The sequence below is a fragment of the Lynx rufus genome, unplaced genomic scaffold, assembly GCF_022079265.1.
Source record: "Lynx rufus isolate CCGP_SWC_20201006 ecotype Redwood Valley unplaced genomic scaffold, mLynRuf1.p SCAF_1, whole genome shotgun sequence".
NCBI classification, from domain to species: Eukaryota; Metazoa; Chordata; class Mammalia; order Carnivora; family Felidae; genus Lynx; species Lynx rufus.
Genome location: NW_025814823.1, coordinates 172771826 through 172798796, shown reverse-complemented (window position 1 = coordinate 172798796; position 26971 = coordinate 172771826). Strand labels below are relative to the sequence as shown.

Below are 26971 nucleotides of genomic sequence, written 5' to 3'. Positions count from 1 at the left end.
TCTCCTAAGATTCCTTCACAGTTCTCCTCCAACTCAGTCCAGCCAAAATCCTATTTCCTCCCCTGAACTGCACTAGATCTTCATTTGTGTTGCTTTCATGGTAAGTTTCATTTTCTATCCAGAACTGTTATGTTCTTTATGTTTTATGACACTATAAACACCTTATGGGCAGGGCTAGTGTTTGAGTCTCCTTTATATTTTTATAGTCTTTCACCACCATCTCCATCTTCAAACACACATTCAGTTCTCAACAGGGTTTTTTTTTAAATGATTTTTAAAGATTTTATTTTTAAGTAATGTCTACACCCAACACAGGGCTTGAACTTACAACCTGGAGATCAAGAGTTACATGCTCCACTGACTGAGTCAGCCAGGGGCCCCAGTTCTCAATAGGTTTTAATGAGTAAATAAGAAAAATAAATGTGGCTTCCTAGCCTCTCCCCATGCAGAAGAGCTTCTCCCAATGTGCTCTAGTCTGGCAGTGCCCCGAAACTTGGGACCCAGTGCTCCCCCAAAGCAGCAAACTTTTTTTTATCCCAATAGTGCCTCTATCAGGCAATGAATGAACCCACCAGGAAGGCAGCTGGGTAAGAAGATAAATGCAAATGGTCAAGCTCTTTGCTCCTTCTTAAAGAGCAAAATAAACATCCTATTTGAGTTGAAAAAAAAAAAAAAGACCTTGGAAATTAACAATACAATGGCTTTTTCATAGAAGGCTCTAGGAAATGCCAAGTCTGTCACTGGAGTTGGAGACATTTTGTTCCCATTGTGTAGAAAGAGACTGATGCGGCCTCTTAAGCAATCCTGCAGACCTACTGTTGGAAGGATCAGAACATTTTTTCAGTGTATTTCAAGTTCAGAGGGACTTTAACCTTTAAGGGGAGAAAAATCCCTTCCCTGTCACCTCCCTACACAGGGATGCTTTTACTTCAGGGAAACTCAAAACTGAGGGGAGTTCTGATTCCACCAGTCTACTGGATATAACAGTCCATTGAATCTTTTCTGATTCATACTCCAAACCCCAGAAATACGGACCTAGCTCTGCTCAGATGAGCAGTGAGATTTTTAAGGAGGGTATGGGGGTTGAAGAGGATGGAGAATGTAACATTTAAAAGGACAGTCTAGCGTTGGGGAGGATGGAAAATTTAAGCCTATTTCATACCTCTCAAGGAATGGGGCATCTTCATCTTTATTATCGACATGCAGAAAATGTAATCTGCCCCAGCGACAGAGAGGGAGTTTCACAGTGAATTTACACCCTCGGTGTTGACTTTAGACAGATCAGGGGAAAATGACCGTCCTACACTCTTGTAAAATCTTAATGTGCCATGAGAAGTGCACAGCGCTGCCTGATGTACAAGTGGTCAGATTTGTCTTGACCTTATTAGATCATGGAAAGGGGCTTCTAGGAGGAATTTTGAAAAAAAAATTCTGCACAAATACTCAGGTGGCCTTTTCTGTTTCTTCTCTTCCTCCTGGACTTGGGTCCTGTAATTACTATCGCAGAGAGCTGGAAGGATGCCTGCTCTCCCGGCAAGGTCCCCTCTACTCGGCCTCCCCCCCCCGCCCCTTTTCTCTTTCTGGCCCCGCCTTCACCGCGCACCGAGCAGCTAGACAGCTGTGTTCAATCAGAAACCACTTACAACTCCAGACGATTCAAAAGGGAAACTTCAGCGTGAAGTGCAGCCCCGCTCCGGCTTTCTGTAGCTTTCTTTCCCTCCCTGGAGCCCGAGGCGCGGGTCTCGCTCTCCCCGCCGCCCTGGTTTCTTCGGGAGCTCGCTGAAGCCCTCCGGGGTGCCGGATCCTACTGGGAGGTGCCCTCCAGCCTGGTAATGGGGGGCGGCGAGGCCCCGTAGGAGCGGCTCGGCGGCTCGGAGGGTGGCAGTTCCCCGGGACCCAGCGGTGGGAGCGCGCGGGCGGGTCCCCGCGCCTGCTCGGCCGCTGCAGCAGCTGCGAGCGCGCCACACCGCCGAGCCTCCTGCAGCAATGGCTCGTCCGTGAAACGCCAGCCGGCTCTGTGCCTTCCAGGAGAGCTTGCATCCTTCCTTGGGGCTTCCCCACTGTCTTGGTTGAAAATGGCTGTCTAGACTAAAATGTGCCAGAAGGGACCAAGCGGTGGCTATCGAACCTGGTAAGCCCAATTCAGAAGCTCCGAGACCTGGAGGAGGAGGAGGAGCTCGGCTCTGAAAAGTGCAGTCATGAATTCTGGAGTTGCCATGAAATATGGAAACGACTCCTCGGCGGAACTGAGTGAGGTAAGGAACAGCTGAGGTCGCGAGCTCTGGCTTCTCAGGCATTTGATTTCCGACAAACGGCCGGTCCCTCCCGATCGCCCCCAGCCCTACACCCCTGCGCCCTACCCACCTCGTGCTCCCAGGCGGGAGGCAGCGCAATTAAAGATTAATAGATTTTTTGGATCTTGTTTTAACTTGTAGTGCTACTCAGGAAATGACCTGAACTGGCTTGATATTTCAGTCTGAAATCAGTGGCTCAAAAAAGAAACAAGCTCTCACCGCGCCGCCAAGACCTTCTGCTCTCCGCGGATCTGGGTCCTCCGTCCCTTCCTACCCCGGTTCCTCCAGTTTAGGCTCAACATTTCTTTTCTTAGCAGTCGGGGATCCCAAGCTGAGCCGAAGCCGTTGGTAACTAATTTGGTGGGGCTGCGGAGCTCATTGGATTGTTAAATCTACCACTTGGCTCCCACGTGTAATGCGTTTGGTTAAGTTCGGGCAAGGTGGTCTCTCGTCGGCGGAGATGAATGACCCACACTGGGGAGGGAAGTGGGGAGGAAGCACATCAAAGCCGCTTAGAACTTTATTTCCTGCCCTGGACTGGACTCCTGAGTCTTTGAGGCAAGCGCATTTGCAATTCCTGGCTCTCACTGTAACATACCCACTTGAGTGTTTGAGACTGTCTTTGAAATTAAAGCTACATCAAACGGTATGCAAATATGTCAGCGGTGAGATGCTCAAAGCCACCTTTTTTTTTTGATGACTTTAGGGATGCCTCGGGCACAACCCCTCTTTCCCCCCCCATGCCCCTGAGCGCCCCCCCCCCCGCTTTGAATACCTGAAAAGTATTCTTTTGAGTGGATGCTCAAAAGAGAGGAGAGGAGGATTCTGTGTGACCGATGTCTGCAGCAGGAGTCTTGGTGGCTGTAGGTTTTCCTCCTTAACATCATCACTGAGCTATTTATGGGGCAAAAGTAGAATAAATAGTCTGTGCCTCTTGAGTATGGCTGAAGAGAGGAAAGGGGAAGAAAAGGAGACCAGTGTAAAAACAGCCGGAAGGCAGACAGAGGTGATGTCAGATTACCGAGGATGAAGGAAAAATGAAAGGATGCAGCCCTGGCTGTGGGGAGAGGGCTGGAGATGGGGAAGGGGGGGGCATAGACCGGGGAAACCTGAGTGGGTCTGCAGCTGGTATCCAGCAGTGAATGCCCTGGGCCCTTGCCTGGTGCTCTGTGTGCTCTGTGTGTTGTCCCTGCTAGGGTTTAGAGTAGCATTTGGAGGTGTTGGTGAATGAGGTAGAGGCATTTCCTAATCCTGGTGGATTCTCTTGTGGTTTACAAGGTGAGGAGATGCTAAGAGGGGGAGGACGTAACTTGAAAACAAGAGGTTAAGGAAAGAGGCAGGAAGACCTAAGTGATTTTTGCCAATTTTACAGGCAGGGAGAAGTTCACATCAAAAATAGAACCTAGGGCCCTGCTAGGACCAAGGACCCAGGAGAAACCCTATTTAAGGAGAAACCTGTGACTTACCTTGTAAGGTCACTTAAAAATCAAAAACTTAAAGGTGTTTGTCCTGCAGAAAGTCTTTCCCTGGTCTTTCACATTATTTCTTTGTGGCAGCATTAATTCTCCTTACCTGAAGTGTGTTGTTGTTACCTTTTGTTTTCAGAATGAATTCCAGGTTTAGGATGAAGGTGGCTAGGATACTGGCTAGAGAGAGAGAGGAGGTCCTAACGGACTTTCCTGGTGTTGGGGTGATCAGGGGAGGGCATTAGTTGAACCCAGAGTTAGGGGGGTTCCTTGCCTACTTGTATCCACTCCGATATACTCCTTAGAAAACTTGTGGCCAAAGGGAAGGGTGGAGGGTGCTTCGTGGCCCCCCCCGCGTTAGTTGGAGCGGTAATACTTGAGCATTATGGAACACCGTTTTGTCCCTGAGGAAATAAGCTTCTGCCCAATCATATCCTTGAGCAGACACTGAGAAAAGGGAGAGAAAATCTGCTGATCATTTCTTAACTTCTCTGGGGTCTTCTTTCTAGGTTCAGTGATTTAGTTGCCCCTCTGTCTCCCCTTGTCCCAGTTTCCCTGCAGATCTGGTAGTTGCCATAGACAGTAAGGGTAGTTACTTTTTAGTTTTTGGACATGTTTTCAATTAGGGTATGTGTAAGAGAATTTGTAAGGCAAGGGGGTATGTGCGGGTCATACTTGTGGACCCTAAATGTCAGGTCAGTTTATCACGGGCAATAGTTGGAGGATTGACTTTTTTTTTTTTTTTTTTGTAATACGAAATTTATTGTCAAATTGGTTTCCATACAACCCCCAGTACTCATCCCAACAGGTGCCCTCCTCAATGCTCATCACCCCCCCACCCCCCTGACCTTTTTTATAATACCTCTATTTCTGAATACAATTCATTTGTATTTCTCACAACTAGGTCTCTGGTGTAAAGGAGCGTTTGTTTCTTCTTTTCACGTAATTTTTCTGTTAAATGCTAGCTTTGCTTTAACGTCTTGGGCGGCAAAGTTGCCAGCCCCTGTTGATGGTTGGTTCCTCCTCCTCACCTGGAAGCAGAGCTAATAAAATCCCCTCAGGGACCCCTTTAGTACCACGTCTTTATTGCCCAGGAGCCTCTAGGCTGTCTGGAGGTCACCATGGGGTCAGATTCAGCCTGTTGTTCACCAGGCATTTCAGGGGCAGGAAAAACCCTGAAAGAGCCCAGGATGCTGGGGGTCAGAAACAAGAGGCCTCTCTCGGCGTGGACTTGTGAGCTGACCCCTTGTACAGGGGCCCTGTGGGCCCAGGAATCGCTGACCCTTTGGCAGTAATATTGGCATGGACTCTATCACATCTTCAACAAGGGGAGTGACTTGCATCAGTTTTCCAGCTATAATCTGCTGGTCCCTTCTGTGAGAGCAGCGAGCTTTGGTCAGCTGCTGAGGTGCTGACCTCTGCCTACAATTACTCCAGGAATGCTCGGATACAAGAGAGGCAGGAGGGATTTGGGTGTGAGGGCTACTTGACCTAGAGCTGGGTGTTGGGCGTGAGGTGTTTTGCATGTGTAAGAACTTTTAAGGTCGAAAAACAGGAAATTCATGAATGTGTTCCTTTTGTGTCTTTAGCTGGAACAATAGCTGTTTAAGATCCTGTGAGATGATTCTAGGAGATAGTGAAATTACCCCTACCTGTGGGCATTCAAAACATTTGTGTTTATCCATGACCACAGATGGCTTATATCAAGTCTGAACACTTTAACTAGAGCAAACTAATCCTTAGCATTAACCACAGTAATGCAAAAGGAAAATCTGAGCGGCAGGAATTGGCTGTTCTCTTTTCTTGGCTCTTAGCTGACCCTATCAAAGAATCAAAGGATGTTTTTCTTTTTCTAATGTGAGGTTAAAAGGAAGGACTTCAACACCAGCCAAATCAAGAGTCCTTAGAAAATCAAGTACACGGTCAGCAGCACTGGATTAAATTCTCCCAAATCTCGTCAAGGGAAGGCTCTTAATTCTTCCTCCTCGCCATGGTTTTTTGGTTTGCACTCAGTTATGTTTGTCTTGATGAAACTTGTGGGACCTGTATATAGTTTGACATTGCTGCATTACCACGGTCGCGTTTCCTAGTTCTTAGAATAGTTCAGATTTGGGGAGAAGGAGGTCTCAAGGCACAGTATTTGCAAGGTATGATTTGAATTCACTAAATCTTTACAGGAGAGCTGTCTACTGGATCTGCTTGTCTGGTAGAAAGCTACTTATTTATGCAGCAAAATAAAAATTTATCTTTAAGGGTTCTTTCCTGGTGATCATTAAAACCCCTGGGGAATAAAAAAAAAATACTCAAGAATAATTTGTCTGAAGCAATCAACTTACATATTTTTTGCCTTTTAAACATTAAACAATGTTTACCTTAGTTGCCCCTGGAAATCCTACTTCCCTTACTCTTTCCTTATCCCTTTATTCAAAGCTGCTTTCATGACATGATTCCACTCCAGAACATAGTCTATAGAGGCAACTCTTCGTGTGCTTTCACTATTTACTTGTTGGGTAGCTATGGAAACTCCACATCTTCGTTGATACTCTAAGAAGTGGATTTGTATAGGAGAAAGTTGTTCTCTACATGGATAATCCTGTATGACTGTCTCTCAGGGGCCATCTAACAGATAGATGTAGGTTTCGTCAGCCAGTTATAAAATATCAGAGTTGGAGGGGCCTGTGAGATCACCTAATATTCCCATACCCCTTTATACTCCTTTGTCTTTATAGAATCAACTTCGCTGTAACAAGTTGTTTAATGTCTCTCCCAGCCATAGACCATCAGCACCAGAAGAACAGTGTGAAGACCTGTTATAGAGTCTGGCACGTAGTAGGTGTTCTACACACATTTGAATGAATGAACACCTTGCCTCTCCCTTTCCATTTTTTTTTTTTAATTTAAACTTAAAAAAAAATTACATCCAAATTAGTTAGCATATAGTGCAACAATGATTTCAGGAGTAGATTCCTTAATGCCCCTTATCCATTTAGCCCATCGCCCCTCCCACAACCCCTCAAGTAACCCTGTTTGTTCTCCATATTTAAGAGTCTCTTCTGTTTTCCCCCCTCCCTGTTTTTATATTATTTTTGTTTCCCTTCCCTTATGTTCATCTGTCTTGTCTCTTAAAGTCCTCATGAATGGAGTCCTATGATATTTGTCCTTCTCTGACTAATTTTGCTTAGCATAATACCCTCCAGTTCCATCCAGTTAGTTGCAAATAGTTGTTTTTGTTTTGTTTTGTTTTAATTTATTTTTGAGAGCAAGAGCTTGTGAGAGCGTGAGTGGGGTAGGGGCAGAGAGAGAGGCTGACAGGATCCAAAGTGGGCTCTGCCTTGACAGCAGAGAGCCCTATGCGGGGCTCCAACTTTCAAACCATTAGATTGTGACCTGAGCCAATGTTGGTCACTTAACTGACTGAGCCACCCAGGGGCCCCTCCCTTTCCCTTTTTATACATATGGAATTTGAGGAACTGCTTTAAGTGCTTGGTCTGAGGCTTGTGTCTGTGACTATATATGGCTGTGTAACAAACTGCCCCCAAATTAAGAGACTTTAAAAAAATCTTATTGGGGCGCCTGGGTGGCGCAGTCGGTTAAGCCTCCGACTTCAGCCAGGTCACGATCTCGCGGTCTGTGAGTTCGAGCCCCGCATCGGGCTCTGGGCTGATGGCTCAGAGCCTGGAGCCTGCTTCCGATTCTGTGTCTCCCTCTCTCTCTGCGCCTCCCCCATTCATGCTCTGTCTCTCTCTGTCCCAAAAATAAATAAACGTTGAAAAAAAAATTAAAAAAAAAAATCTTATTTGTGCATGATTTTGCAATTTTGGGAACAGCTCATGGAGGGAAGGCTTGTGTCTGACTGGACCCAGACGATCCACTTCCAAGATGGCTTAATCACATGGCTGGCAAACTGGTGCTGGCTGTGGATGGGAGATCACCCCTATTCTCTTCCTCTCTTCTATGTGGGTGTACCCCTATACTGTTTGAGTTTCCTCTCAACATGGCAGCTGGGTTCCAAGAGGAGAGGTGGAGGCTGGCAGTTTTTTTTTTTTTTTTAGTGTTTATTTATTTATTTATTTATTTTAAAAAAATTTTTTTTAATGTTTACTTATTTTTGAGACAGAGAGAGACAGAGCATGAATGGGGGAGGGGCAGAGAGAGAGGGAGACACAGAATCGGAAACAGGCTCCATGCTCTGAGCCATCAGCCCAGAGCCTGATGCGGGGCTCGAACTCACGAACCGTGAGATCGTGACCTGAGCTGAAGTCGGACGCTCAACCGACTGAGCCACCCAGGCGCCCCCAGTGTTTATTTATTTTTGAGAGACACAGAGACAGAATGCAAGTCAGTTAGGGGCAGAGAGAGAGGGAGACACAGAATCTGAAGCAGGCTCCAGGCTCTGAGCTGTCAGCACAGAGCCCGACGCAAGGCTCAAACTCAAGAGCTGTGAGATCATGACCTGAGCGAAGTTGGACGGATGCTCAACCGACTGAGCCACCCAGGCACCCCTGGCAGTTCTTTTCTTTTCTCTTTTCTTTTCTCTTTTCTTTTCTCTTTTCTTTTCTCTTTTCTTTTCTCTTTTCTTTTCTCTTTTCTTTTCTCTTCTTTTCTTTTCTTTTTTTAATGTTATTTTTTATGTTTTTAAATTTACATCCAAATTAGCATATAGTGCAACAATGATTTCAGGAGTAGATTCCTTAATGCCCCTTACCCATTTAGCCCATCCCCCCTCCCACAACCCCTCCAGCAACCCTGTTTGTTCTCCATATTTATGAGTCTCTTCTGTTTTGTCCCCCTCCCTGTTTTTATATTATTTTTGTTTCCCTTCCCTTATGTTCATCTATCTTGTCTCTTAAAGTCCTCATATGAGTGAAGTCATATGATTTTTGTCTTTCTCTGACTAATTTCACTTAGCATAATGCCCTCAGTTCCATCCACATAGTTGCAAATGGCAAGATTTCATTCTTTTTGATTGCCGAGTCATACTCCATTGTGTGTGTGTGTGTGTGGATATATATATACACATATATATTCATATACATATATATATATATATATATATATATATATACACACACCATATTTTCTTTATCCATTCACCCATCAATGGACATTTGGGCTCTTTCCATACTTTGGCTATTGTTGATAGTGCTGCTATAAACATGGGGGTGCATGTGTCCCTTCGAAACAGCACACCTGTATCCCGTGGATAAATGCCTAGTAGTGCAATTGCTGGGTCGTAGGGTAGTTCTATTTTTAGTTTTTTGAGGAACTTCCATATTGTTTTCCAGAGTAGCTGCACCAGCTTGCATTCCCAGGCAGTTCTTTTAAAATGTAGGATTGAAACTGGCACAGAGTCATTTCTGTGCATCTGTTGGTCAAAAACAGCTATATGCTTAGCCCAGATTGAAAGCTGTGAAGAAATAGACTCTACCTCTCCAAGGCGTATATAACAAAGAATTTGCAACTTTTTTTTTTTTTTTTTTTTTGCAACCATTTTTAATCTACTCCAGAGGCCTCAAAAACACAAAGCCTTGTCTCAAACCCTCTTCTCTTAATTCTCAGTGCCTGGCAATAGTTTTTGTTTGGTCTCTTAGCTGTTAATTCAGTGGTTTTCCAGGGTATTGACCTGCTTCATTATCAAAACCCTATGAGAGACATTCTGTTAGGCCCATTCTACAGGTGTGGAGATTGAGGCATAAAGAGGTGAAAACACTTAGTGAGGTTTTACAGACTATTAGTGGTGGAATCAGGTTTCCAGCCCTAGTAGTCTTTCTCCCAGGTCCATCATTTGTACATGGTTTCCTTTCATCAGTTTCTCTTCGTGCTCTCAGCTTGTGATCACATGTTCCTAGGAGGGAGCATTCTGTATAATAGGCCTTTTTAACTTGATGTGTATTGTAATCTCCGTGCAATACACAGATAAATTTTTTTTTTTTTAATTTTTTTTAACGTTTATTTATTTTTGAGACAGAGAGAGATAGAGCATGAATGGGGGAGGGGCAGAGAGAGAGGGAGACACAGAATCGGAAGCAGGCTCCAGGCTCTGAGCCATCAGCCCAGAGCCTGACGCAGGGCTCGAACTCACGGACCGCGAGATCGTGACCCGGGCTGAAGTCGGACGCTTAACCGACTGAGCCACCCAGGTGCCCCTAAATATTTTTGATAAAAATGAAATGAATATGATTAAAGGGATATGGTCACTGCCATCACCTTCAACTGGCTGAGGAATTCTATGCATTGATTTTCCCAGAGCCCTAAAAGCAGATTTGTCAATAAAGAATGGAGTGATCCTCATCCAGGAGGGCCTTCCTTTCTGTCCTTGTTTACTGCTAGGGAGACAGGGGCATGGCGACCTCTGTCCCCCACTAAGAGGTCCCACTGGCTGTGTACTCAGAGGCGCCTGAGGGATTAGTCCTGCCATGTTTGAGGTGCCAGAATAAGGCTTCCTTTGTCACAGAATGAGTGTGCTCCCACCCCTGCAGGTGGGGCTCTAGGCTCCTACTACAGTTTGCTAAATCACTGTGGCACTGCAGAGGGCAGAGGTTGGCAGAGAAAGCCAGGAAACACAGTGAAGTTGGTGGCCAGGGCCACGTGGCAAGGCAGCTGCTGGTGGTCAGGTCCTGAGGAAGCACGTGCTGAATGTGGCAGTGAGGCCATGACTCAGTCCCAGCTGGCCAGGGGAAATAGATTAAATGTGGCTGGAACCAGGGGGTCGCCAAAGTAACAAGAAAAAGGAGAAATGGGATAAGAGAGTAGGAGGTTAGTCAAAGACCAGGCAGGTGATTGGGGCTGAGGTGGCCATAGACGTGAAAGCTCAGAGAGAACATTGATTCCAAGGGTGTGCTTTGTCCAACTGGGTAGTTGTAAAATGAATCCCAAGACTTCTCCATATTAAGGAAGTACTTACAGGATGTGTGGCTACCGGATTTGAGGCACCAGAGCTTTGGGTGGGGGCACCCATGCAGGATAGGGAAAGGGGTGGCAATACTCAGGAGGTAAACTCCAGGGTGCTTTAGTAGCTGCCCGAAGCTCCTTTACCCCAGCACAAGCCATGTGGAACACTTCCTCCAAAATGAGACTGGAACGGAAGATAAAAGCTGCATTTATGGCAACATTAAGAAGATGCTGCTGAACAAAGACTTCAGATTCAGGTTTTGATCTAAGGAATCAAACTTCAGAAAACCAAGATTACATTTTAAGTAATTTCTCCATTCTGGGAAAGAGGTTTGTATTGGTGAGATGGTGGAATCAGATAAGCCAAAAAACTCTGAAAACTGACAGTACTGAGGATGTGGACTTGTGCATCAGGGAGGGCATGTCAGGGCAGAGATAGATTATATGCAGTTATTTTCTCCATCCCTTCACTTGCTTCCCCCACCCCCAACTACACCCAGATTCCTAACATTGGTATCTTTCACTTTTGAAAGAAATAAGGAGAGAATAACCTGGATTACACAGATAAACAGAAGTTCAATTTATAGAGTAAATATTTACTGGGACCATACAGCTGTTCTCTTTCTAGCAAATGTCCTTTTCTCTCGCTGAACAGAAATAGCCAAAATTAGTTCCTGGGGGAAGGAGGACACCTTTTGAAAGGTTTGTGTTACCATAAGGAGTGATTGAGGTTGCAGAGTACTTTATATGTGCAAATCTTTTCAGATATTTCTTAAACTCAGCAAAGAAGTTAAACCAAATCAAATCTAGGAGAAACAAAAATCCCAAATTAGCAGCTGTTGATTCCACTTGCTATATAAGAAGCTGTAGGTTAGGGTTTGTTAACTTTGTAAACAAGCAATAAAAACCTGTTGGGTTGGGAACATTGTGTGCTAAAAGCTACTTGAAGCTTTGGCGGGTGGGATATTTTGAGGCAGATCCCTTGTCCTGAGGTTTGATCAGTGCTTGGAACAACCCATGATGGGGCATATGGGACCAGAGATGGAAATGCATCTTAAGCCAAAGGCTGTAGTGTTTGATTACCTGAGAACAGAAAGTTTCATGAAACTTCTGTGTGTATGCATGCACGTCAGTTAACGATTCCAGCTGGATTTGTGAAAAATATTGAAGCAGTTGTCAAGGGAAGAATGCCAACATGGGAAGAGATTGCCTGGCAGTTAGAAAAAGCAGTGGAGTCCTCTGGTTGGTTGCATGGTAAGAGTGGGAGTAATTGCTTGTCCCTGTTTCCTATGGGCTGTGTGGACTTGTGCACAGAATATGTGGCACACTCACTTTGGGCGGTTTCTGGCCTCCCACGGTGGTTGTTCCTGCCCTCAGCTATGTTCACAACACTTATTATAATTATCCATAGCTTTCGTGTGAGACCAGGAGATCTTTGAAGGCAGGGACGGAGGAAAACCCCCTCACTATTGCCAGCACTTAGTCAGTATGTGACATGGTAGAGCATCCACATCAACAAATTTTGAAGCTACTTGTTTGGACCAAACTGCAACTTGGCATTAGAGTGTGACAGATGTGTTGGATTGACCACTTCTATAATTTAGTTGAAGGGCACATTTGGGGGAATTTAGTTTGGCCATTATTATTATTTAAAAAAATATTTTTTTAACATTTATTCTTTTTTTTAAATTTTTTTATTAAAAAAAATTTTTTTTTAACATTTATTTACTTTTGAGACCGAGAGAGACAGAGCATGAACGGGGGAGGGTCAGAGAGAGGGAGACACAGAATCTGAAACAGGCTCCAGGCTCTGAGCTGTCAGCACAGAGCCCGACATGGGGCTCGAACTCACGGACCGCGAGATCATGACCTGAGCTGAAGTTGGACGCTTTAACCAACTGAGCCACCCAGGCGCCCCAACATTTATTCATTTTTTGAGAGAGAGAGAAAGCATGAGTGGGGGAGGCGCAGAGAGAGAGGGAGACACGGAATCTGAAGCAGGCTCCAGGCTGTGAACTGACAGCACAAAGCCTGACATGGGGCTCGAACCCACGGACTGAGATCATGACCTGAGCCGAAGTCGGTTGCTTAACTGAGCCACCCAGGCGCCCCGTTTAGTTTGGTCATTATTACCATAACTTACCCTCTATTCCCCACTGGTTTATTCAGTCAGCAAATACAGTGGGTCTTCTACATGCTAAGTGCTGTTCTTAGGTGTGGGGGTACAGAAACAAAACTGCTATAGTCCTTGTTCTGATGGATCCTACATTCTAGAGGGAGACAGACCATACATGTGACAGGTGTATGTCCACTGATAGTATGTGCTGGAAAGAGAAAATTCACAGGGAATGAAGGAGGGAGGATGCCATTGTAGTGATCAGGGAAGACCTGTCTGTGGGAATCTTTGAACTGATGAGACCTGAATGAAATGAGGGATAGAGCCACGCAAAAATGGGAGATGATCATTTTAAGTGGGGGAAGAACAAAGGCAGAGGTCAGATACACATGGTGTGTTTAAACAAGGGGTTGAAGCAAGGGGACAGTGGAAAGAGGTGTCTGAGAAAATTGGTTCTGCCAAGATTACCTATAGCCTCCTAGGCTATGGAAAAGAATTTGGATTTCTCTGGAGAGTTTTGATATGCCTGAACTGATATATAAATGTGTGTGCATGTGGATATACACACACATACATATATGTATTTACATAATTTATTTACATAATTTATTTGTGGGGCAGGGTGGAGGAAATTTTGGGAAGAGGAGGTGTTAGCAAAAAAAGGCCAGGAAGATTGTGTCCCAAAAGCCAATTTAAAGAAGTTATTTTCAGAAGAGAGTGAAGTTCACAAATGCCCCATCCCTCCCTTTTGTTTCATTCACTACCTTAAAGCCTGGGCATATTCCCAAATTTTCAAATTGTGTGATTTTAACATTATTTTTGGACATTTTCAGAATATTTGAGATCATTTTCCTCTTGAATGATTTAAAGAACTGAGTGGCATGGACATTTAAAGAACTGAGTGGCATGGTCACAAATAATTTGAAAACTGCCTTCCCTTGATGGATGGTTCAGTGTTGATGGATGATGATGATGTAGAATATAGTTGGGTTCTGAATTAGGAAAACTGGGTTCTCCTTTCCACTATCACTTGGACCAATTTCCTTCCACTGTTTAGAATCATTGACTTTATTTTTTATGAAATTCAGTATCAGTTCGGAGGAGCCTGGAATGCTGACACTTTTTTTCCTGTTGAAAAGTTATTTGTGGGGGCAACTGGGTGGTTCACTTGGTTGAGTGTCTGACTCTTGATTTTGGCTCAGGTCACAATTCCTGGGTCAGGCCCTGCATTGGGCTCCATGCTAAGCATGGAGTCTGCTTAAGATTTTATCTCTCTTTTTCTGCCCTTCTCTGCCCCTCTCCTACTCACATGCACACTCGCTTGCGCGCTCTCTCTCTCCCCCACTCTCTCTCAAATTAAAAATGTGGGGCACCTGGGTGGCCCAGTTGGCTGAGTGTCCAACTTTGGCTCAGGCCATGATCTCATGGTTTGTGTTTGAGCCTGCATCTGGCCTGCTGCTGTCAGCACAGAGCCCACTTTGGATCCTCTGTTCTGCTCTCTGACCCTGTCTTGCTTGTGCTTTCTCTCAAAAGTAAATAAACGTTAAAAAAAAAAAAAGTTATTTGGTAGTCAGATTATACCAGAAAGTTGTCTGGTAAGCATGGAATTGGACAAATTCAATTGGGTGGTACCATTTAGCCATTTTTGATTGGAGGTTTATCTTATTCAAGCCATTTGCATGACTGATGAGGAAACTGAGGGCTGAATAAGGCAGGCTAGGGGCAGAGGAGGAAGTGTGAAACCCAGATTTTTTTTTAAACTCCTAGGGATAATACTTCCTCTTCGGCCTCAACTTACTTTGTTTCTGTATCACAGGATTTGCTGTAAAGTATGTGTCTTCTATTGTTCTGTCATTATCTTAAAAAGAGGAAGCATAATTCTTTAGCAAATCTTGTTTTATACATTACTACTAATCGCACTATTAAAATAATTAGAATTTAGTTTTTGCTCTGATCTTTTGGGTATATTTTAGTAGTCTCCTCTCAGTGGGTTCTTACTGGCTGAGATTATTGGGGCCTAAAAATCTTAAAAATCCAGAGGGGCAGTTGTGTTCTGTTTTGGCGAAATGAGAGATGTGCTTAGTGTTTGGCTGGTTTGCCAGCGGCTCTATGTTGATGTTTGCATGACTTGGTCAATATTATCCTTTTCTAAAAATTGTGGTAAACTATACATACCATAAAATCTCCCATTGTAACCATTTTTATTATTTTTTTCATGTTTGTTTTGAGAGAGAGCGTGTACGCACACAAGTGGGGGAGGGGCAGAGGGAGAGGGAGAGAGAGAACCACAAGCAAGCTCTGTGGTGTCAGTGCAGAGCCTGATGCAGGGTTTGATCTCACAAACAGTGAGATCGTGATCTGAGCCAAAATCAAGAGTTGGTGCAACTGACTGAGCCACCCAGGCGCCCTCAACCATTTTTAGGTACACAGAGCTGTGGCATTAGTACATTCACACTGTGGTGCACCCATCCTCATTTTGCATCTCTGGTACTTTTTCATCTCCCCCAGCTGAAACTCCGTTCCTGTTAAACACTAACTCCCCATTTCTACCCTACTGCCCTCTTGGCAACCACTCTTTGACTCTCTGTGAATCTGGCCAATCTAGATCCTTCATGTAAGTGTAATCATAAAACTTGTCCTTTTGGGACTGGTTTATTTCCCTTAGCATAAGGTCTTAAGTACATCAGTACTGTACTAAAGATTCATCAGTACAGTAGCATGTCAGTTTTCTTCCTATGTAAGGGTGTGTACTGTATGTTCATATCCTATTTTGTCTATCCATTCATCCATCCATCAGTGGACACTTGGGTTGCCTGCACCTTTTGGCTGTTGTGAATAACACTGCAATGAACACAGGTGTGCAAATATCTGACTCCTGCTTTTACTTTTTTTGGGTATACACCCAGAAGTGGAATTGCTACACCATATGGTAATTTTGTGTTTAAAATTTTGAGCAATCACCTTCACATTTTCCATAGTGGCTGCTGTACTTTCCATCATCCCCACCAGCAGTGCCCAAAGGTTCCAGTTTCCCCACATCCTTGCCAGAACTTGTTCTTTTGGTTTTGCTTTGCTTTTTATATAATAGCCTTCCTAATGGCTGTGAGGTGGTATCTCATCCTGGGTTCTATTTGCATTTTCATAATGATTCCTGAATGTTGAAGATATTCTCATGTGCTTATTGGCCATAGCGTCTTTGGAAAAATGTCTGTTCAAGACCTTGTCCCTGCCCCCCCCCCCTTTTTTTTTAAATTAAATAGGCTTCATGCCCAGTGTGGAGCCCAGCTCGGTGCTTGAACTCAGGACCCCAAGATCAAGACCTAAGCTGAGATCAAGAGTCCCATGCTAACTGATTGAGCCATCCAGGTGCCCCCTTTGCCTGTTTTAAAATTGAGCTGGGTTTTTGTTTGTTTGTTTGTTGTTGTTGCTCTGTAGGAGTTCTTCCTATAATTGGGATATTCGTTCCCTATCCCTTTCTCCTTTGTGCAGATCTTGTGTTCTCCATGGTTGGGGCTTTGCAGGTGCTTATGCCTTGCTTAGTTCCAGATGGAGAGACAGTGAGTGTGAAGCCAGGCAGGAGAATGGAGGTTTCCCCACGGAAAACAAACAGGCTCCGCCCAAGCCAGGAGGCTCCTTCCTCCTCGGTGTCCAGGAAGAAGGTGCTTCCGGACACATTGTGGGGCCAGCACGCACTTCATAGGTTGGCGACCAGCAGCTTTGCCTGTGGACTGGCTTGACGCTCTCTAGCAGTGTTAGGCAGGCACCAGAGCTACGAGTTTTTTGTTTTTTTAGGTTTTATTTATTTTTAAGAGAGAGGGAGAGAGAGAGAGTGGGGGGAGGGGCAGAGAGAGAGGGAGACACAGAATGTGAAGCAGGCTCCAGGCTCTGAGCTGTCAGCACAGAGCCTGACTTGGGACTTGAACTAACAGATCGCAAGATCGTGACCTGAGCTGAAGCCAGAAGCCAGATGCTTAGCTGAGAGTTACAAGTGTTATGTCCTTGGCATTTGAAGAGTTACTTTGTTCCACAACATGCTGTGATTTCACAGTATTTAAAGAGGAGTTTTAGGAAAGGCTTTTAGAAAGAGGGGCCTGTGGAGAGTAGCCAAGAAGTCTGAGACTGGCCTGTTAGATTAGATAACTGTTACTTTATTTCTTGGTGCTGTGAATATAATCCTGGTTAAACCAAAATCTAATTTATTTTCATGCTTGATTGGGAGCACTTTTGATGAAGTGTTTGGATGAGAGTAAGCATCATATAGGAGCGCTAGTGCTGCGGGAATGAGTGAGTCCAGGGGCTGCTGGCCCAGACTGATTATTAATAGAGCGTTAGTAGTCAGTAGGGGGAAAATAGGTGAGCTGGACCCCCAGGACAGGAGGAGTTTTTACTTGCAGCTGAGAATGGGTAGGTTTTAACTTGAATGTCGGGTCCCCTCTTTTCAGGATGCCTTGATGTACGTGTGGGGCAGAAAGCCACACACCTGGTATGACTGATAATGACTTCCAAGACTGTGTTTTCATTTGGGGCTTCTGAGTTGCTTACGAAAATGCTGTCTGGACACACATGTGATTACTGCCGAAGAAAGTGTGTGATGCTGAGAAAGAAAGCTGCCTTCAGACCCTTTAATTCCTCAAGTGTGAAAGATGGGGCATATCTCCTATTTGGCATTAAAATGTCCCCAGCTAATACAGGGGTTAGAGGAATATGTCGAATGATGAGGAAAGGCTGTTTGTTTTTGTTTTTGTTGTTGTGTTGTGTTTTCTTTGGCCACCTTCTGTACTAACTTCTTTCCTGGGTCAAGTTACTTGATGAGTCACCTCAGTTGGTGTGTGTGCAAAACTGTGTGGTGTGAAGTGTGATCTGAAATCCTAGCTCTGCCATGTCCTGGCTAGGTGATCTGGGAAAAGTTGCTTTTTCTGGGCTACACATTCCCTATTATACAGTGGTGATGATAAGAGTATCCACCTTCGACAGATACTTGAAGGCCAGTGAAATAGTCTATGCAGTGCTTATCAAAATGGTAAATACTGGGGCGCCTGGGTGGCTCAGTCGGTTGAGCGTCCGACTTCGGCTCAGGTCATGATCTCGCGGTCCGTGAGTTCGAGTCCCGCGTTGGGCTCTGTGCTGACAGCTCAGAGCCTGGAGCCTGTTTCGGATTCTGTGTCTCCTTCTCTCTGACCTTCCCCTGTTCATGCTCTGTCTCTCCCTGTCTCAAAAATAAATAAACGTTAAAAAAAAAAAAGGTAAATACTATTTGTTAGCTCTTGCCGTAATCCTAACAACACAATTGTGTTGTTACTTGCTACTACAGTGCTTACTTGATACAGTGAAGTTACCAAGTAGAACAGAAACATTTATAAACAAAACATTAGCGGTTGTTATTTGTGAGCACTGAAATAATGTAGAAGTAGTTCTTAAGTGTAGACAAATAAGTCATGAAGACCATATCCAGGAATCCTGAGAGTCTTCTAGCCTGCTGGTAGTTTTGTCTCTGGACCTTAATGCCAAAAGCTACCTGGGGAAACTGTTCTTCCAAATATTGGCAAATCTTAGAAAAGAAAGGTGGCTAATTTCTTTTTTTTGGATTCATAGAGCGAGAATGTTAATGAGCTAACAAATGGCAACACTAATTGCTTTTTCAATGTTACTCTTTTGGCTTCTCATCTCTGTTAATTTTGTTTTTATTTTGTCTGGGCTGTAGTGTCCTCAGCCCCTCGTATGCCCAGGAACTGACCTTAAGACAACCACAATGGTTAATGGTGGGGGAGGGAAGGCCCCCCCCCCCCAAGCCTAGAATGAGGACGCATTGCAGAGAAATGGACTGTGATTGTGTATTGTGTAACTGTTTATTTCATGAAGATAAGGCTTTGTCAATGACACATACTTTGTGAATTCCCTTACAAGTTTTGATCTATTAACTGTGGGAAGATAGCAGCGGCACCCTGGGAGATTTGCTTGGGTTAGCCATGGCGCTGGAGGGGCACGTCTGCTGGAGGTGAGACAGGAACTGCGGTCCATGGGTTTGGGAGAGTGGGAGTGTGCCCCACAGCAGTGAAGGCCACTCTGGTACTGCTTATGGCTGGTTTGACTTTTCATTTGAAAGACTTTTTTTTTTTTTTTCCTTAAGTCTCTTGATTGCAGTTTTGTCTAAAGGTCAGAAAGGAGGAAGTAAGTGGTAGAATATTCTGTCTCATCTTTTGAAGTTGTAATGTTTGGTCCTTTGCTGATGAGTATATACCTGAGGGCAGTAGGAAGGAGATGGCCGGGGGCTGTAGACCTAAATAAGCCTGAGGTTGTGAGTCTCGCTTTTGGGTTGTCAAGTTTTAGATTCCCTGAACTTTGACCTCTGTAGACCCCCATTCCCACTGCTGAAGCTAGTCTCTAGCTAAGCTGTTGCCTCACAGGTCTGTGTCTAATGATGGGAATGTCCAACTGGGAAAGCTGGAGCACAGGTTGTGTGTAATACAAAACTTCCTCTTCCTCCTGCTTGCCCTCAAAAACAGGATCGCACACCAGTCCCTCTTCCTGCAATGCTTTTCCTTCCTTGGGGACCGCGGCTCATCCTAGACCCTACAACATGTCACCTTCTTCAGGAGGCCTTTCTCAACCTGCAGTCAGTGCTTGCCAAGTACCCCCTGCAGTCTGGCAGCATTACTTGTTCACTGACGCCCCCCAGTGCTCCACCATACGGTGTATTCACGTATTTCTCAGAAGCTTAGCTGGCGGAAGTGGCCTGTGGCCAGAGAAATGCTTTCTTCTCAGAGTACATTCTTGCAGCGTGGCAGACAGGATACATAACAATTAATAATCATGAAAAGGAATTAAAAGAACCCCCCCCAAAAAACAAACAAAAAAACTACAGAAAGGACAACTACTTATGTACCAGCTAGTGGTGTAAGCCCCACCCTCCACCCTCAGGTTCTCTGTCCCTGAAGATGGATCCTGGCTATACCCGCCTTCCTTCTCATCCTGAAGGCAAACCCTGGTCTTGGCTTCAGGGGCGCACCCAGTACAGCTGGGGTTGGAGAGATGTGCTTCCATCTGTACTCACAGGAGTACCTGAGCCTGGCTTGGTGTTCTGTCTTAGGAAGAGAGATCGGAGTGGAGGCTGGCTGGAGGTAGGTTCTGGTCCTGGGATGGTAGGAGTAGCTCCAGGAGCTGGAATTAGAGTGTGCTATTGTATTAGAAATAAATGTGAAGGACAGCAATACTAAGATTTTGTTGAAATACTTGAAGCAATTACTTCTGTTTCATCTTGCAAGTTTTTTTTCCCTATGCATATCAAAGTCTAAATCTATATTTTTTTTAAAGTTATTTATTTATTATTATTTTTTAATATGAAATTTATTGTCACATTTGTTTCCATACAACACCCAGTGCTCATCCCAACAGGTGCCCTCCTCAATACCTATCACCCACCCTCCCACCCCCCATCAACTCTCAGATTGTTCTCAGTTAAAAGTTACTTATTTTGAGAGCGAGAATGAATGAACGAACAGGGGAGGGGGGCAGAGAGAGTGGGGACAGAAGATCCAAAGCAGGCTCTGCATTGACAGCAGAGAGTCCGATGTGGGGCTCGAACTCATGAACCGTGAGATGATGACCTAAGCCAAAGTCAGACACTTAACCGACTGAATCACCCAGGTGCCCCCTAAATTATACTTTCTAAAACGGATCACTTTGAGTACAAGAAAGCTCTTATATTCAAAAGCATCCCATTAGAAATTTCTGTTGTTCATTGATACTATGATTGACCTAAAGTGAAAATGTAGAACTCACAAGAATGGCTAATCTGATACCTCTAACCTCATCAGGATTTTTCCCCCCTGCAAATTAGAAATGAATATGTGGTATTTAAGGTTGAGGATGTGGAGGGTAATTCTATATATTATTGTGCCCTACATGCAAAAAGACATCCTTTCTTAAAAAGGTAGGGAAGTCCCTGCAGTTAAGCTTCTGTATTCATTTGCAAGTGACAGAAATATGTTAATTGCTTTTCTTGGATGAATGATTCTTAATCTGGTGGGAAGGATAAAGATTTCAATTCATTTCACTAATTTTAAAAATATCAGTATTCGTAGGTTACTATATGGAGCTAATAAGGCATTCCAGTGAGGTCTGAGTTACTGGGGTGGATTACCTCCAGAATGTGGCATTGCAGTATTCCTCAGTGGTTGAATGAAGTTTTCATCAAAGCAGAGGGCAGATGATGCTCTGGGTGACTGAGTGCCCTGAACTACTGGAGCTGATGTGGGTTGGATGGGAAGATGGGCATGTATTATGCCTTGAAATAATGAGGCCGATGCGGTATCTTCTAAACACAACTTAGCACAGCAGGTGGAATTGGGAAGTTAGTGTGATCAGTTACAGAGAGAGTTCTGAGGTTTATGATAAGAAATTTACCTTTTCATGCTCTTCTGACTGTCAAAGAGTGATGAGCTTTTCCCTTTATATTCCCACCGTTAATTTACCAAGTAAATTGTGGAAAAATTCTAAAATGATTTTTTTTCCCTAGCAATCTTTATAGAAATCTCCCAACATGGGGCTCGACCTCATGACCCTAAGGTCAAGAGTTGCATGCTCTGTTGACCGAGCCAGCCAGGTACCCCTGAATTGCTCTTTAAAAATACTCTGACATATTAATAATTAATAGGAAGAGGCCAGCTTAAGAAAAAAGACATTAGGTTATATATTTGCGGAAAGCGTAAAGCAGACTAGATCGTGGTAAAATTGAAGGCAGTTACATACAGTATTGAGGAGTAGCATTCAAAAGTGTGAAGCACTTTGCAATGCATTTTTTATGCCCATTCTTTGCTTACAGCCCTTCATTTCAGGTTACCCTTGGTGACTTTTCTAGCTCCATTCTGGCCACTTCTCATCCTCACATCCTAGTCTCCAGCCAACTCAGCTACTTTCCGTACCTTCAAGGGGCCTATCTCATGGCCTTAGAACTTCACATTTGCTGTTCTGTACAGTCCATATCCTCAACTGTTGTGTATCTACTTTCTGTTTGTTCATCTCCTAGGACTTAGTTCAAGTGTGTGTTCTTCTGAAAGTCTTCCCCCATATTCCCACTCTGGTCTAGATGCCATACTGCCCCCTGGGTTCCATTAGCATCAGCTATGTCTGCGATATGGCACTTAATATACTGCACAGGACTGTGGACTTGGGATTTCTTACCAGAGTGGCTCCTGTTCACTGCCCATCACTAATACTCGCACAGAACTTAGCCCTCCACATTCCCTTTAGAGTGAATGACCTTAATTTAAACTTTGCAACAGCCCCGTGACACAGGTCCTATCTTAGGGGCATTTGGTAGTGAGGGAATGGAAACTCAGATGGATAAAGGGGCTTGCGCAACGTCACACATCTAGTAGGTGTGTTGGGCGAAATTTAAAATGGGGTCTGATTCCAGAAGTCCCTATTGTGTGCATAGTCCCTACAGCCTTCTCAGGCTGTGTGGCCATGGTCTCTAGAACTGGCATCTGTAGGACCTGGGGTTGGTGGGTGGGTTGATAGGTTGCAGGGAAGGAGTGGCATTGGGGATGATGTCCAGCTTTCTGAGCAGATGATGCTGATAGGCGAGATTGGAGATTTCATGTAAAATCTAATTTGTAAGGAATGATGAGTCTGGATTTGGGCATGCTGAATTTGTGCTGAATTTCCTCTAGGTGGAAATGTGCAGGTGTGGCCTGTGGGATAATAAGGCTCAAAAATTGGTCAGGATTTGGGAATCTTTGGCCTTCATGGCTATTAGCTCCCAATACAGAGGGGCTGATGTTGTGCTCTGTTCTAGCCACTGCCCAGTAGATGCCTGTACCTCATAGACATAAATAAGGAGTAGAATGAAGCAACAAGGTACTTTGTGTATTCAAATGCAGGTCAAAGAACTATGGTCTCTGCTTTCTAGCATTTTATCTATGTATGTACTTTTTTAAAAGAATTTTTTTCAACTATTTATTATCGAGAGACAGAGCATGAGCATGGGAGGGGCAGAGAGAGGGAGAAGCAGGCTTCAGGCTCCGAGCTGTCAGCATAGAGCCTGACGTGGGGCTCAAACCCACAAACCACGAGATCATGACCTGAGCTAAAGTTGGATGCTTACCTGACTGAGCCACCTAGGCGCCCCTATGTATGTATGTATGTATTTAAAAAAATTTTTTTTAATGTTTGTTTATGTTAGAGAATGAACGAATGAGCTGGGGGAGGAGCAGAGAGAGAGGGAGACACAGAATCCAAAGCAGGCCACAAGCAGCTCCAAGCTGTCAGCCTAGAGCCTGATATGGGACTCAAACTTGTGAACCCCGAGATCATGACCTGAGCCGAAGTTAGCCACTCAACTGAGTGAGCCACCCAGGCGCCCTGCATTTTATGTATTTATAATATATACATTGATGCTGATGGTTCAGAATCAGCATTATAATTGAAATTGTTTTTTTTTAAAGTAATGCTTCTTTAATTAAAAAAAGAATCTGATTAACTCATTACGAATCACATGAGCTTTTCTACCTTTGATTGGTCCTTAAAGGGCAGGGAAAGCAATAAGGGGCATGTGGGAATGATCATAAAAGTAATATATATACATACTAAATTTGGAAAATAAATGGGTAAACGAAGTCTCTTAATTATACTGTCAGGTAACATTTTAATATATTCTTGAAGTAAAATTTCTTTAAAGGGATCATACTTGGATTTTATAGTGTTAGATCCTACTTTTTCTCAAGTTTTCCTTGATATGTTTTCTTTTTTAAAAACTTGAATTTTAATAACTCTAAAGCATTTTATGGTATACAAGATGGATTGTTAACTATGGAATAAATACTTAGGTTTTCAATCCTTCTTCATGTAAGTAATGTACGAACACAATTTCATGTTTTCTTGTATCTTGAGGGCAGATGGAGGGAGGGAGAAGGAGAGAGATTGAGAGAGTGAGAATGTGTGTAAATGGAGAAACTGAACAGTATATTGTACAGAGTTGGTGTCTAATGTTAAAGAAGAAAAAACAAGGGTGCCTTGAGGCCTGGGATGGTCTTTGTAACAGAATCCAAAGACTAAAGAGGTCAATTTAAAAAAACAAAACAAAACCACACATGGGCTCTAATAAATTGGGACCATCTGTTGTTCTACCTAGGCCCACTTACGTAGTTTTCTGCCTGTTGCTTATTTAAGAATGTCTCTACAGGGGTGAAGGAGTGCTGACCAGTGTCAGATGGCATGACGGACGGAGTGCAGAACAGCCAGCAAGGCTGGGCAGCAAGTCTGCAGCCAGAATGGGTTACTGTATAGTTCCATCCGATTACCCTTTGGGGCCAACATAACTGGCTACTGTGGCCTTGACATTCTGATCCATGGCAGTAGGATGGGTGTAACCGGGCAGGGAGATGCAGGGGTTAGGGAGTGAGCTAGCCTGCCTTTTTTTTTTTTTTTTTCAACGTTTTTATTTATTTTTGGGACAGAGAGAGACAGAGCATGAACGGGGGAGGGGCAGAGAGAGAGGGAGACACAGAATCGGAAACAGGCTCCAGGCTCCGAGCCATCAGCCCAGAGCCTGACGCGGGGCTCGAACTCACGGACCGCGAGATCGTGACCTGGCTGAAGTCGGACGCTTAACCGACTGCGCCACCCAGGCGCCCCGCCTTTTTTTTTTTTTCTTTCAATTTTAGAATGGTGTTTTTTTTTATTTTTTTATCTTTAATGTTTGTTTATTTTTGAAAGAGAGAGACAGAGCGTGAGCAGGGGAGGATCAGAGAGAGAGGGAGACACAGAATCCAAAGCAGGCTCCAGACTCCAAAGCTGTCAGCAAAGAGCCCAGCAGGGCTCCAACGCATGAACCGCGTGATCATGACTTGAGCTGAAGTCTGTCACTCAACTGACTGAGTCACCCAGGTGCCCCTAGAATGGTGTTTTTAAAGAGACTATTTCACATGTAAATCTAATAATGTATTACTTCCTTCTTACATGTATGTTAATACTAACCTGCCTCTGCACGATCTCCTACTAATCTATTGTTGCAAAGTCTTCTGAGAACCATTCTCTTTGTAGGATGCTTAATTCCTGTGGTCCAGTGGAATCCTTTTTAATTATAGGGGCTGCTGAAATTTATTTTCTGGCCAAAGAGTGTTACCATTATGAATCGCTAGTGTTTCTCTTTATATATATTATATATATATATATATAATTATATATATTTTATATTTTATATATTTATTACATATAATATAATATAACATATTATATATAAATATATATAATATAAATTATATATAATGTATATATACTCCCTATATATTTGTATACATTATATATTTATATATTATATATTTATGTATTTATACATAATTTATATATAATATAATTATAATATATAACATATAAATATATATATTTTTAATGTTTATTCATTTTTGAGAGAGAGCATGTGCATGCGAATTGGGGAGGGGCAGAGAGAGAGGGAGACACAGAAACCAAAGCAGGCTCCAGCACAGAGCCCGATGTGGAGTTTGAACCCACAAACTGTGAGATCATGACCTGAGCCGAAGTCGGAGGCTTAATAGACTGAGCCACCCAGGCACCCTGGTGTTTCTCTGTTTTAATGGTGACTTCCTATAAATAACAAAATGATTACTTGAAAATCCCTAAATTAAACTATGTTGCTAAGTACCAGTCTATGGTTAAAGGCTTTACTTAATTTTTGTTTCAAGTGGATATGACCAAAATGCTAATGTAGAGCAGCATTTAACCTACTAGCTTGGCAAACTATGCCAGGTAGTCGGTTTAGCTCTTGGAATCAGAGTAACTATTTTTTTTCCCCCCAGGGTCGCTATTTTTGTAGCTAAAGGGCCTGCTTGTATCTTCAAGTTGTTTTTTGGGGGGGTTTATTGTTGTTTTTTAAGGAGCTCAGTAATCCTGTGACAAACCTCGGATGACCTGTCTGGAGGCTTTGGTTGCTAGGATGGTGTCAGGTCTTTGCTGCTTTTAAGAAGCGAAGGGAAGGTCGCAAGCTGCAATTTGGCCTTGCTGTCCTCTGTGCCCCAATTCCCCTCTTCTCTGACATGTTGAAGGCCAACCTGGGAATATAGGCATGGTGCAGGGAGGTGTCAGAGCCGGGTTTCCTGCCCAGAGATGTCACTGAATGTAAACATACTTTGTTAAGCACAAGACAGAACATTCAGAAATGAGTATGCAAATAGAAAGAGTTGATAGTGGGAACTTGAATGACGGAAGCCTTCATACTTGGTGATTCCAATAGCCTAGTATTAGGCCCAACAAAGGTTTGGAGTAGAAACTTAACTGAATGATTGGAAGTAGTTTTCTGAGTGCCAGTCTGGCCTCCATTTCAGTAGCCCTCAGAGTATCTTTAGTCAAAATGAAATGATCCCAGCTTAGTACAGATGCTTCTCTATTGGTTTCCCTCTTTTCTGGAAGGAAGTTAGTTTATTAAGAATTACCATTCTCCGCAAGGTAGGAAGGAACTGACTAATCCTGGAATCTGATTTGTGCTGTGCTCGAATTGCTACTACACACTGGGACAAGAATTCAGGCCATCTTAGGAAATAGGTATTATCTGATTGCATGACTGAAGTAAGTCAGTCCCTATGTGGCACTCATCGGTGACTTCCTGGAAGTCCCCCACCCTGCTTCATATGGCTGGTGGGTGTACAATGTTCAGCAATTTGTGTGTACTGGAGAAGCTAGCATTTCTCCATGTAGAGATAAAACTCTCTTCCTCTGAATGTCAGTAGTACAGATAAACCTGTGAACTGTACATAATTAGGAGTAGAATTTAGAGGCAGAGCAAGATAGGCAGGACTGGGAGGATGAACGGAAACAGGAAACAGAGCATATTTCGTGGAGGAAGGTTTTATTAACTTATCCACCCTTGATATTACTGTGTTTCTTTCATCATCTAGTTTATTATGGATGAAGAGATTCCTGATCTTTATTACTGTGGCCATTTGCATAGTGTTATTTGCATTTCTTAATCCGAATTAATCATGAAGATGCCCTTATTTCGATCCAGCTGACTCAACTTGGCACCACTACATGCCTACTCTCACTGCTTTTCTAAAAATCTTACTGGATTTAATCTCTACACGCACATGTTAAGGGCTTTACAATGTGTGGCCTCATCCTGCATCTCCTGTGGAAGTTTTCCCTGCCCCACAAGCTTGTAAACACCTTCAGTGGCTTGGAATGTCTGGTAC

At 43.8% G+C, this 26971-nt stretch overlaps 1 protein-coding gene across 1 annotated transcript in view; it reads left to right on the top strand.

Annotated features, from left to right (window-relative positions):
- The first annotated feature begins 2038 nt into the window (after positions 1-2038).
- Positions 2039-26971, top strand: part of MCC (MCC regulator of WNT signaling pathway) — a 278022-nt gene continuing 253089 nt past the window's right edge. Inside the window, exon 1 of the mRNA XM_047090287.1 lies at positions 2039-2255. Within this exon, the coding sequence (XP_046946243.1) occupies positions 2199-2255 (57 nt within the window). The 5' untranslated portion in view covers positions 2039-2198. The remainder of the gene's footprint in view (positions 2256-26971) is intronic.